Source organism: Pistacia vera, unplaced genomic scaffold (genome assembly GCF_008641045.1).
Source record: "Pistacia vera cultivar Batoury unplaced genomic scaffold, PisVer_v2 Contig1056, whole genome shotgun sequence".
Lineage (NCBI taxonomy): Eukaryota > Viridiplantae > Streptophyta > Magnoliopsida > Sapindales > Anacardiaceae > Pistacia > Pistacia vera.
This window is the reverse complement of record NW_022195089.1, coordinates 13,579-25,861: the sequence shown is the minus strand read 5'-3', so window position 1 is coordinate 25,861 and position 12,283 is coordinate 13,579. Positions and strand designations below refer to the sequence as shown.

Below are 12,283 nucleotides of genomic sequence, written 5' to 3'. Positions count from 1 at the left end.
TAATTCAGATATATGTTCACCAATTTAACATAATGCCAAAACTTTCTCCACAACTTATAAGCCAACTTCACTTAAGAGAATCAGTTCCTAGCATCAAAGCTTAATTACTGTTCATCATAAAAAAAAATAAAAGAATGAAATTACCAATGAATTTATGGAAAAAAAAAAAAAGAAAGAAAAGAAAAGAAAACCTTGGATGACAAAGAAGAGAAACCGATTGAATATGGTGTTTCGTCCTTAAAAAGCTGTATCCTAGTTGGTGATGGTAATTGATATTCAGTACGGTTCCCAGATGGAGAAGTCCATGGTGGACGCGTTCGCATATATGATTTGGCCACATCAACTGGAGAACCTGCTTCACCATCAGAGCCCTGCAACAGGAAAATCAACTTAGAGATGCAAATGGCATTACATTTACAACTTTAATTTTTAATCTCAACTGTTTTTAACTCTGCCTTTTCTAGACAAGGTGAGGCAGTGAGGTTTCCACCAGGTCTCAAACAAATATACCATAACACAGAAGTGACACAAGGATTTCCTTGGCCAGTGAAAATACAATTCACTTACATTCCCAAAATTTAAAAAAAAAAAAAAAAAATACTAAACACATATTAATGAAAAACAAGAAAAAGAACATATATTTTTATGTTCCTTTTTTGTGTGGACCAGAAAATAAAAAAATTTGGACAATTTCACTGCAGGGGAAGTCAACCACATTTCAAATGTCAATTTCAAAANCTTGAGTATAGATATGCAGGATTAATTTCAAAACCACTAAAACTAACTTATGTACTTTGAAGCTACACCCTCAGGCCTTTTGGATCATCAATGGACACTAGAGAGATTAAATTTCAAAGTGAAGAGTTCTAGTTCTATTACTTACTGTACTTGATTAGTATCTTTTATTTTTTTGGTCATTCAATCATATTTCATGAACAAATTTGTAATGAATTTCATCAGATATGTACGAGAACTATTAAGAAGCATAGCATCTACCACATATACTTGCAAAAGTATCCATGCTAGTACCACGCCATTTTGCAAGCTTCTCAAAATAATTGGTAAGTTGAATGCAAGATATAGCCTTTTTAGGAAGTGGGGATGGCTGGGGAGTCGGTTGTTCAGCAATATGAATTAAACCACAAACAGAATCCGAGTACTGGTCTTAAAGAGAATAAAAATGCATCAAGAAATTTACAAGCTCATGAAACACAAAACAGGAGAAAAGGAAAATTGAAACGATAGTTATGAAAATTTGCATGATGACACTGCTGTCTGGGGGGAAAATAAAAACCAACCTTTGTAATACAGTGTTGAATTCTTCCGGTGGTTGAAGTCTCTGTTCAGAGCTTGGTCTCCCTTCTGTGCAACCAAATAAACAAAATTAGGCAAATTTCGTTAGTGCGGAAAAATACTGGAGGAAAAAAATTAGCCAAAAAAAAAAAAACACATGTAAATATATTCTAGGTTCTAATCATATAAAGAATATCTATTTCAATTGTTCCCACACAGAACTCCTTTTCCCCCACAAAACTGAGCCATTAGGTAACAAATGGTTATATCAACCAATTTACACAATATTATCCTATAATAAAGCGGCACTTCCTTATGCCAGGAATAGAGCCCATATTTGATAAGGTTTACAAGATGCACCTCTAGTTTCCTCAGTGGTTTGGACATCTTCCAAGTCCTTCGTGTGAAGCTGAAGAAAAATGTTAAAGACATCAGATTACTGAAATTTTATTGTACGTAAACAAGTAAAGATAATGATAAGACAAAAGCGTAAGACACAGCATCCTCCCCTGTTACCTTGTTTTGTTCAGAAATAAAACTAGCTTGATTTGGTGGCAAAGGTTCACTTTGTAACAAGTCTTGAGTCACCTGTGAAACTGAAGGGGCAAAAATTAAGGTTTCATGTCTTAGATTATCTACATTATAATTTCTCTAGATTCTGAGAAATAAATTTAAAATCAGACCATTTACCCTGCTATTGTTGAAAAAAATTCTATAAATACCAAGTTTACACTAAAACCGGGAAAAATATCACACCTGGTAAGCCATATGAAGTAGTTACTCCTGTGACCAAGTTTAAAGATGCATCTACTGATTTTGTAGAATTGAGTACTTTGTCTATCGTGGTAGCTTCTACCTTGTCAGCCACTGTGGACTTAACGGCACTTCTATTCTCTGAAGTAAGTGCAGACAAATCGATTTGTGANATAAAACAGTTGAACAAAACTAGGACAAATAAAACAAAATATCAGCTTTTTCGATAATCCTATAAACAATGATGAAGCAGTAACTACAAGAAATACAAAATATAAGCTTTGCTATAACCGGAACCCTGCCCTTGTAGTGGCACTACTGGCTTAGTTATTATCAGGAACTAGGCCTTTGTATTTCATACTTAGCCATGGTTGGGGTGGTGTCTGCGTACCAGCGAGACTGAGTTTGTCCACTTGTGCTATAACTTGAACCATCAGTAGTAGTTTCTAGTGGATTAAGGGCTGCCATCCCTACTGAAATGGTTTTGGAAGTGGCACAATTTCCACTCCTCCCTCCAACATCTTCACCACAGCACTCATTGGTGACCTCGCCTCTGGTGAGTCTTGTACACACCACAATGCCACCTTACACATTCCCTCTGCTTTCTCTTTCTCTCTCTCTTCAATCACACAAGCTAATGTCACTGCACCCACTTCGCCTTTCTCATATACTTCCCAAACATGTTTAGGAAACAACATCGAGGCTGTCAGTAGAACCAAGACTCGTATTTCTTCTCCTACCAATTATCTCAAACAGTACCATCCCAAAGCTATATACATCACATTTATGTGTTATTGGGTGATTCTTTAACAAGAATTCTGGTGCTGAATAGCCAGGAGTGCCCCTATATCCTGTGGGTGTAACATGTGTGCTGTCTTTATAACAAAGCTTTGCAAGTCCGAAATTATATATGTGTGGATATTGGTTTAATGAGGGAGAGATCTTGATAGAAGGTGTATTGCAACTGAATTCTGCAATTAGAAACCGGTCCTTTCTCTATTCTATATAAATCATAGATTACAGTTTTCTATTCCATCAAGAACCATTGTCTTCATTGAAGGAACTAAGGGAGGGGAACATCGTTTCAAGTGCAAATCAAGATAAGTTCAAGAATATTCACTGATCAAGGTATGCATTAATTGTCCTATTACATTATTATTGTGAAAATCATTAAGTTCAAGTTCCTGGGATTTATGTTTATCCACAATCAGGGTATAGAATGAATTGATTTATTGATGTGAATGCAAGAGTATGCAATTGATTGATATGTATATATAATTTACTGTTTATATATTGCATAATTAAAGTTACAATATCAAATTAGGGTTCTTATCAAATTTAGGGTTTCTTCAATACTGATTTGATTCTATGCAATTCAGATGTGCTTTATGGTTCAATTATGTTTACATCTAGCTGAGCAAGTACTTGTCAAGCAAACCATTTTCCATGTACTCATAGACAAGCGCGCTCATGAACTGGTCGTGGCAAAAACCATAAAGTCTAACCAGATTTAAATGGTAAGTTCTTCCAATTGCACCCACTTCTGCCATGAATTGCGCTTCAGCTCTTCTGTCCACACTCCATTTAAGAACCTTTATTGCAATCCTCTCTCCATTTGGAAATTGACCCTTGAAGACTGATCCAAAACCTCCAGATCCGAACCTAGTTGAGTAATTACTTGTAAATGAATCTAGCTGTTGTGCTGTGAATCTAACAGGCTTCTCCCTTTCCATTTCTAGGAGGAAATTCTCCATCGTTTGAGCAGTAACATCCAAAACTTGAATCACGTTGGAGGGAGTGTGTGTGTTGGTTGATGCAGCGACAATGACTGTTCCCAAATCTTTTACAATTGCCCTTCTAACTCTGGTTGCACAATAGCAAGAGATAATATTATTAGTAATCCATAATCTATATGGCTGTTTACTACTCAGCAGCAAAAGCCTCTGCAGCTTGCTGAACAAATTTCTTCACCTTTTTTAATTGCATATACATTTCCGACCAAGGGGCTAAATATCTTTAAGGATAAAAGAGGAAGATTCAACAAAGATTAAAACATATCTTCTCATCAAGAAGAGGAAGTTTCTTGTACAATTAAGTTGAATTCATTTTTTTCCTCTGCAAATTCAATATATGGGGACTAGCCTTGTGGAAATTGAATTTGACCAAAAAAGTTAAAGAGAAAAAATGACTGAACAGAGTTAAAAACAAGTCAAAGAGTATAGGAAACAATCAAATGGGCAATACTTAACACTGATCATTTCTTGCTTAATAAAGCTTCGACAAATTTACAAATTTCTGTCTGGAAATTAATTACTGATAACACCTAAAACATTCATTGAAAATGACATAAAATTGGTACGAAGTGAAAGTTGAAGACAAATCAAACCCAGATGGTTAGCGCAACGCTGAAACCTGCTGCCTCTTTGATAGTCAGACAAAATAATTGAACAAACCCAGGACAAATAAAACAAATTATCCACTTTTTTAATAATACTGAAACAATGATGAAGCAGCAAGTACAAGAAATACAAAATGTAAGCGTTGCTATAACCGGACCTCTGTCCTTTTGGGGGCACTACTGGCTTAGTTATTTATTAAGCAGAACTAGCCATCTGGATTTCATACTTGGCCATGATTGGAGTGGTCTCCTTGTACCAGCGAGACTGACTTTCTTCGCTTGTGGTATAACTTGAACCATCACTGGTTTCTAGTGGATTAAGGGCTGTCATGCCAACTGAGAACAAATACTGAAATGGTTTTGGAGGTGGCACAATCTCCCCTCCTCCCTCTAACATTTTTACCACAGCACTCATTGGTGGCCTGCCCTCTGGCGAGTCCTGTACACACCACAATGCCACCTTACTCATTCTCTCTGCTTTCTCTTTGTCTTTCTCTTCAATACCACAAGCTAATGTCACTGCACCCAGTTCACCTTTCTCATATTCTTCCCAAACATGTTTAGGGAACCAATCAAGGCTATCAGTAGAACCGACACTTGCATTTTTTCTCCGACCAATTATCTCGAACAGTACCATTCCAAAGCTATATACATCACATTTATGTGTTATTGGATGATTCTTTAACAAGAATTCTGGTGCTGAATAGCCAGGAGTGCCCCTATATCCTGTGAGTGTAACATGTGTGTTGTCTCTATTACAAAGCTTTGCGAGTCCGAAATCTCCTACTCTGGGAAAGAAATTTTCATCTAGCAGAATATTTCCAGGCTTTATATCATAATGAATGATTCTTTGCTGGCATTCTTCATGCAAGTAAGCTAAACCTCTGGCTGTTCCGATTGCAATTTCATGTAACTTCTCCCATTCAATTGTTTGTGTTTCGCTGAACAAGTACTTGTCAAGCGAACCATTTTCCATGTACTCATAGACAAGCGCACTCATGTACTGGTCATGGCAAAAACCATAAAGTCTGACCAGATTTACGTGGTAAGTTCTTCCAATTGTGCCAACTTCTGCCATGAATTGCTCTTCTGCTCTTTTGTCTACACTCCACTTAAGAACCTTTACTGCAATCCTCTCTCCATTTGGAAACCGACCCTTGTAGACTGCCCCAAAACCTCCAGAACCCAACCTAGTTGAGTAATTGCTGGTAAATGAATATAGCTGCTGTGCTGTGAATCTAACAGGCTTCTCCCTTGCCATTTCTTGGAGGAAATTCTCCATGGTGGGAGCAATAACCTCCCAAACTTGAACTGCATTGTGGGGAGTGTTTGTGTACTGTGTGTTGGTCGATGCAGCGCGAACAGCTGTTTGCAATTCTTGTGTAATTGCTCTTCTTGCTCTCTTTGCACAATAGCAAGAGATGACACCAATTATCACAAACACCACCAAAGTCACTATTACAGCTGCAATTAACATCATTTCAAAACAATATTTAGATTTTAACCTCTGCTATAATTAATTTGCAATCCATTCTATATCATATTTTATAATATAACAACTTACATATGGCTATTGAATCATTATCAGAATCGTCATTGCTTTCTATCGGTTAATAATTGGATAACCCTTCTGATTTGATTTCATTTAAATTTTTAAAAATTTTATGATATATTGCCATAAATAACAAGTGATTAAAATCTGGAAAAAAAAAAAAAAAGAATCTAATGTCAGGTAAAGAGAATGAATATCTCTATGCATATAAATAAATGTGAAGGAATATTACAAGTAATGACCATATGAGCATACTTACTCAGCTTCAAAACAAAAGCAGCAAATGCCTCTGCAAGTTCTTTCACTTTATTTAGTTTATATCTCCAGCTAAGGTCCTATATATTCAACAAATAAATTTACAGACAAAGGAGGAAGATTCAACGAAGACAGGGTGAATTTAAGAAGAGGAATTTTCTTGTAAATTAAGGACAATTAAATGTGTGACTGTAAGCACTACACGTCGAAATTGAATTTGAAGATGACCAAGAACCTGTGCACTGACACTGACATTTGAAGCAACTTCTACTTCTTTTCGCAATTGAAAACAGACAAATGAACTATTGAGAGGCAGTTCAATAAATTCGTTATATACAGATGGTTCCGTCCCTATATAATTGAGAGACTCTGCGCAAATCATATCTAATATTTGTCAGTTGACCAAAAGAGTTCAGAAAAATGATCCCAAAATTTGTATAGCTACTTAGTACCATGTCATCCCCTGCTAATAATGACAGAACAAATAGTTGAAAAACAAGTCAAAAGTATAGGAAACATCCAAATGATGGGCATATTTAACATTGACCACTTCTTGCTACATACCGTTTCGTTTTTTGGGGTCAATCCCGTAGGAGATCCGGACCCCTTTTTTTCTGGTTAATAAAGCCTCTGAAGTTTGCCTTTTTTCTGTCAGAAAATTATAAACACCTAGAAACATTCTCTGAAAATAACGTATAAATAGTAGTAAGTGAAAGATGAAGACAGATCAAACACAGATTGTTGGAGTTGTCGACTATTTCAGAATTATTGGGTTACGCAGACGTATTTGGGAGTCTCGCTGCCCGGTCAACGGGCGGGGGCCCCACTCCCCGGTGAGCGGGTGTGGGTCGTGGGGGCAGCACCCCCGGGCCCGTAGGCGGTTTGGGCATTTTCCATGTATAACCGCTGTAAGATTTCTTTAAGTTATTAATTCCTTATTGGGTTCGGTTTAGGAATAGGAATCCTTGTAAACTAAGTTTTGTCACTTAAACCTAATATATAAACATACTTTAACCTAATATATAAACATATTTTCCTCTTGTTATGAGTGTAATAGTAAATCATAGGGCAATTCATTCATTATAAACGAGAGAGAGGTGAGGAAATATTACAATAATATTGACTCGGCTGGATGTAGCCCATATTGGGTGAACCAGGGTATATCATGCGTGTTATTTTCTGTTAGAGTCATGAAAGTGACTCTATTTTGGTGATAAAAATACCCCATGTGTGATTAAATTGAAGTATATTGAGACAATTAAAGAATTTATGAATTCATTCACGAAAATCGCTTCCCAATATTTTTCTTATAAATTTAACGTGTTTGGAATGATTTTGGAAAGTATATGAGTTGATATTGGGTTGTGGTTTATGGATTAAGGGTGATTTTGTCTCATTTATGCTATTTAGGGGGTAAAATGTCATATTTTAAGGGGCTGATTTTGTCACTTTTCAATTGTCTAGGGACTAAACTAAATTTTGCAATTTGTTCTATAAAACAAAAAGTGCAGATCGCATGAACAGGAGGCTGCCATCTAGAAAGTTTTCCGGCGACCCTTCGTCTTCCACCTCCGGCGACTCTTCGGCTTCCTCAACCACAGATCACCGTCATCCCATCGTCCCGGACCACCACCGCGAAACACGGAAGCTGCCGCGACGTTTCGTCTTCCCTCCACCGCGTCGTTTCGTCTTCCCGGCCACTTTTGGCCGTTTTCCGACAACAATTCGGCTCCCCAAGGGTCGTTCCACCTTCCCCACAGCCGGATCTACACTTCCCTAGCTTCAGCCGCCCCGAAAACCGCCGGAATCCGTGATTTAGCCGCCGCGACTCTTCATATTCTAGGCCAGATCCTGCTCATTTCCAGCTACTTCTCACCTCCCCAGGACCTGATCTGAACTCCCCATTACCAGAGCTTTCCATCGGTACCTTCGGATCCCATTTCCGCCACCGTTTTCTGGAGACCCGCCGGAAAATTAACGTTTTCCGGCGAACCGCAGCTGTTCGTATTCCGGGCTGTTCGTTGGTCGTTTTCACCCCTTCTTCGCATCATATCGCTGTCGGTTACCTCCTCTCCGCCATGGTCATCTCCGTTTCCACCGTTTTGGCCTCCGTCATCACCACCATTAGCGGCTAAGCTCCCGGTTGTCTGTTACGGCAAAGGCGAGATCGGGATTGACTCCACGACTATCCTCATCAGCTCTCGACTAGTTGGATGAGCCCGATTATAAGACATTTGGTAGTATTGTGCTTCAGATTATATTTGTTTTTGTTTCATGATTGATTTCGATACTTTAATATGATTTGAGCATAATTTGTGATGAATATTGTTGTCCATTATGATTTAATGTTTTCATAGAACTTGCTGAATGATAAACGTTGGTTTGGAATAATTAAATGATAAATATTGCTTTTCATTACTTCGCATCGATTGTAATTGAGTTGTGTTCGGATTTAGTTTAATTTCTACTATTGTTGCGTTTGTTGTGAAGTTGGTTGATTGGATATTACGTGTTGACAAATTGTATTTGTTAATCGCGTACCAACTAGTGGTATTGCCTTGTAGCGTTTATCGACATTCAATGATAGTCTTTAACCAATCGAACTTGAGTGATCGGGTGAGACAGGATAGATTATACCTAGAGTGTCGAGAAACCATTTCATTGATTTACCTTGCCTTGTAGGTTTAGGGGATCATAGAGGGTGGAGGAGAATTGTGTAAGTCGGTCTCGTGTCGAACCAAAACCGTAACGGCAACATTTTTATTATAAAGTCTTTATTTGTTTTAATTTCACTATTTCATTATTTGCATTTAGTCTATTTAGTTTCATCAATCATTTTGCCAATTTCATTTCCGCTACTTAAACTACATTAGGTTGTTAGTCTTGCTCCCTGTGGATTCGATCCTGCTTACCGCTACTATGGTATTTAGGTTTAATTTTTAAACTCTGACGATCGGTCTAACATTTTCTCTGTGTTTATTATCTGTGATTTGCTTTATTGTTATTTTTGTTCTCGCTGCTGTCTCTATTTCGTTCAAATATGATTCATATTCTTTGATTTATTTGAACATAAGATGATAAATTATTTAAGATATATAGGTAAAGAAATAAATACAAGATACACCAAATATAAGCTTTACAATAATAAGACTCTGCAGTTTCGCAGAACTACTACTGGCTGAGTTATTATCGAGAAGTAGCTATCTCTATTTCATACTTAGCCATGATTGGAGTGGTGTACTCCTTGTACCAGCGGGACTGACTTTCTTCACTTGTGCCTATACTTGAACCATCACTAGTACTTTCTAGTATTGGATTAAGCGCAGCCGCCCTAACCGGGAACAAATACTGAAATGGTTTTGGAGGTGGCAAAATCTCCACTCCTCCCTCCAACATCTTCACCACAGCACTCATTTGTGGCCTCGCCTGAGGCAAGTTTTGTACACACCACAATGCCACCATACACATTCTCTCTACTTTGTCTTTCTTTTCAATCCCACAGGCTAATGCCATTGAACCCAATTCACCTTTTTCATATTTTTCCCAAACATGTTGAGGAAAAAAATCAAGGCTATCCCGAGAAGAATGAACAATTGTATTTCTTCTCCCACTAACTATCTCAAACAATACCATTCCAAAGCTATATACGTCACACTTATATGTTATTGGATGATTCTTGAACGAGATTACTGGTGCTGAGTAGCCACGAGTTCCCCAATTATTTGCTGCGAGTGTAACATGAGTGCTATCTCTATGACAAAGCTTTGCAAGTCCGAAATCACCTACTTTTGGAATGAAATTTTCATCTAGTAGAATGTTTTCAGGCTGTATGCCATAATGAATGATTTTGTTTTGGCATTCTTCATGCAAGTATGCTAAGCCTTTAGCTGTCCCGATCGCGATTTCATGTAACTTCTCCCATTTGATTGCTTTTGTTTTACTCTCTTTGAACAAGTATTTGTCCAGGGATCCGTTTTCCATGTACTCATATACAATCGCATTCATGTTTCTGTCATGGCAAAATCCATAAAGCCTAACCAGGTTTATGTGATAAGTTCTTCCAATTGAGCCCACTTCTGCCATGAATTGCTCTTCATCTCTTTTGTCTAAACTCTTTCTAAGAATCTTTACTGCAATTCTTACTCCATCTGGAAACTGTCCCTTGTAGACTTCCCCAAAACCTCCAGCACCGAGCCCAGTTTTGTAATCATCTGTAAATTTCTTTAGTTGCTCTGCGGTAAATCTGACAGGCTTCGCGGCTTCTATTTCTTGGAGGAACTTCTCCATGGACGTAGCAGTGGCCTCCCTAACCCGAACCGTTTCGGTAGGCCGCCGGATGGGCTTGTTTTTTGATGGTGGTGGTGGTGGTGTAATTGGTGGCAATCTAAATGATGGTGGTGTAAAAGCAACTGGCCTGAAATCTTGGACAAGAATTTTGCTTGCTGTCTTTGCACATTTGTAATAGATAACAATAACTATTACAATAATTGTTGCGAACACTACAAAGCTGGATACTACATCTGCAATTAACAACATTTCAAATCATTAAATTTTTTAATCAAACCAACTGTAATAAATATCATTGAAAACGTAACAATTTTTATCAAAGTCATATACTCTCTCTTTTTGTTCGATGACTTACAGACGATTATCAAAGTCGTGGCGCTTGCTGTAGCGCTTGGTACACTTGGTATATTTGTAGTAGTATACCAAGGGGGAGGGTAATAATTCTGTGACATAGTGTAGAAAAGAGGCTTTCTTGATTCGAGCTCTCTGTGATACCTCGCACTTGCAGTGTGTAGTTAAGATCTGTCAAGAATGAAACGTTCAAGATTAGGGAAAGAATCAGGCGTAGTGAAAACTCTAAAGACAAAGCTCATGTCCTACTGATCTGCCAGTGATAACATTGAAGATCAAATAATAGAAACAAGTTACAATAATAGAGAAAGAGAGAATGGGAGAGGAAAGAACCAAAGTTTATCTGGTTTTTAAACAACACGTCCATTTACAACCCAAGGCTTAGATTTGGAGCTTAAAAGATAACCGATCAAAATGTTTCATCATGCAGAACAAAATCGGTGTCTGGCCATGGATTAATCAAATATTAATTAACCCACTTGAACTCACAAGAAGTAAAGCAATCGGTATATTCCCCTCAAAATTCTAATGAGAATGTGTCTTGTAATGGTGGGATTCCCAAGGATTTTACAAGCATCGTATATATAGATAGGATTAATGTATGAGTAAACTGACTTCTTTCCACCCAAAGTTAATATTCCGTTATTAATCAAAGCCGATTTCGACGGCGAAAATTATCTCCATCACCATCATTTGAAACTTCGGTCTCCTCTCTACAAAACCCTTCTCACTCTAACACCTAATTTCTCACTGATTGCCGGCCACCGCAAAGCTAAGATTTCTTGTTCTTAATTAATTTTCGGCTGATTCTAACGATAAATATTTAATCGGTCACCACTCATCACCATTTGATCTACCGGTCTTGACACTACAAAACCCCTTTTACCCCAGCTCCTGGTAATTCACTGAACGTGAGTTAAGAAAGTGAAGTGTATTTTGAGTATTAAACGAACTATAAACTTTGATCGGAAAAGTGGTATTTTAAAACTTTTTGGGTGAGAAAATGTCATTAAAGCAAACCTTGGGTGGGAAAAAGTCGTTTACTTCAATGTATTACAGTATATGACTAATTAATAATCAAATTAACATACTTAAAAACAAGTCAGTGCCGGCTCAAGCCTAGGTAAATAAGGCAATCGCAATCACTTAATATTTTTATTAGAAATTGAAATATTTTTGTACGTATTAACTCATTATTGTCTTCATTTCTTACTGTGTATCTCTTCTAAGACTTGAAAATGGTATAAGATTTTAGTATTTTACAGTGATTTAACCAAACCAGTCGTTCTCAGTTTGACTAATTTAACCACACAATTCCTTCCTTTTCAGATTCTCAACTAAGACATTTTGGCTTATGGATAAACGATGGTAGATGGTTGTTTGTCACTAGTTAT

At 37.4% G+C, this 12,283-nt stretch overlaps 4 protein-coding genes across 4 annotated transcripts; all 4 read right to left on the bottom strand.

Annotated features, from left to right (window-relative positions):
• Positions 1-752: 752 nt before the first annotated feature.
• On the bottom strand, positions 753-2,514 carry LOC116128934. The gene is made up of 5 exons (XM_031414685.1): positions 2,388-2,514; positions 2,050-2,238; positions 1,810-1,889; positions 1,654-1,702; positions 753-1,362 (listed from the first exon to the last, which is right to left on the bottom strand). The coding sequence occupies exons 1-5, from the start codon at positions 2,512-2,514 to the stop codon at positions 1,166-1,168; spliced, it is 642 nt and encodes a 213-aa protein (XP_031270545.1). The 3' UTR covers positions 753-1,165.
• A 2-nt stretch (positions 2,515-2,516) lies between these two features.
• Positions 2,517-3,800, bottom strand: LOC116128928 (LEAF RUST 10 DISEASE-RESISTANCE LOCUS RECEPTOR-LIKE PROTEIN KINASE-like 2.7). Its single transcript, XM_031414678.1, has 2 exons — positions 3,485-3,800; positions 2,517-2,782 (listed from the first exon to the last, which is right to left on the bottom strand). Exons 1-2 carry the CDS (start codon positions 3,798-3,800, stop codon positions 2,517-2,519), a joined length of 582 nt encoding a protein of 193 aa, XP_031270538.1.
• Positions 3,801-4,640: 840 nt separating this feature from the next.
• Positions 4,641-5,900, bottom strand: LOC116128918 (rust resistance kinase Lr10-like). The gene is made up of 2 exons (XM_031414675.1): positions 5,844-5,900; positions 4,641-5,780 (listed from the first exon to the last, which is right to left on the bottom strand). The coding sequence occupies exon 2, from the start codon at positions 5,724-5,726 to the stop codon at positions 4,641-4,643; it is 1,086 nt and encodes a 361-aa protein (XP_031270535.1). The 5' UTR covers positions 5,727-5,780; positions 5,844-5,900.
• A 3,537-nt stretch (positions 5,901-9,437) lies between these two features.
• LOC116128906 (rust resistance kinase Lr10-like) lies at positions 9,438-10,559 on the bottom strand. Its single transcript, XM_031414667.1, has one exon. The coding sequence runs from the start codon at positions 10,536-10,538 to the stop codon at positions 9,438-9,440; it is 1,101 nt and encodes a 366-aa protein (XP_031270527.1). The 5' UTR covers positions 10,539-10,559.
• Between the last annotated feature and the right edge of the window lie 1,724 nt (positions 10,560-12,283).

Coding starts and splice junctions, on each gene's coding strand:
- LOC116128906 (XM_031414667.1), bottom strand. CDS start 10,538: ATGGAGAAGTTCCTCCAAGAAATAGAAGCCGCGAAGCCTGTCAGATTT.
- LOC116128928 (XM_031414678.1), bottom strand. CDS start 3,800: ATGGAGAATTTCCTCCTAGAAATGGAAAGGGAGAAGCCTGTTAGATTC. Junction 2,783..3,484: donor CTATGAGTACATGGAAAATG/GTTTGCTTGACA, acceptor GATAATTGGTAG/GAGAAGAAATACGAGTCTTG.
- LOC116128918 (XM_031414675.1), bottom strand. CDS start 5,726: ATGGAGAATTTCCTCCAAGAAATGGCAAGGGAGAAGCCTGTTAGATTC.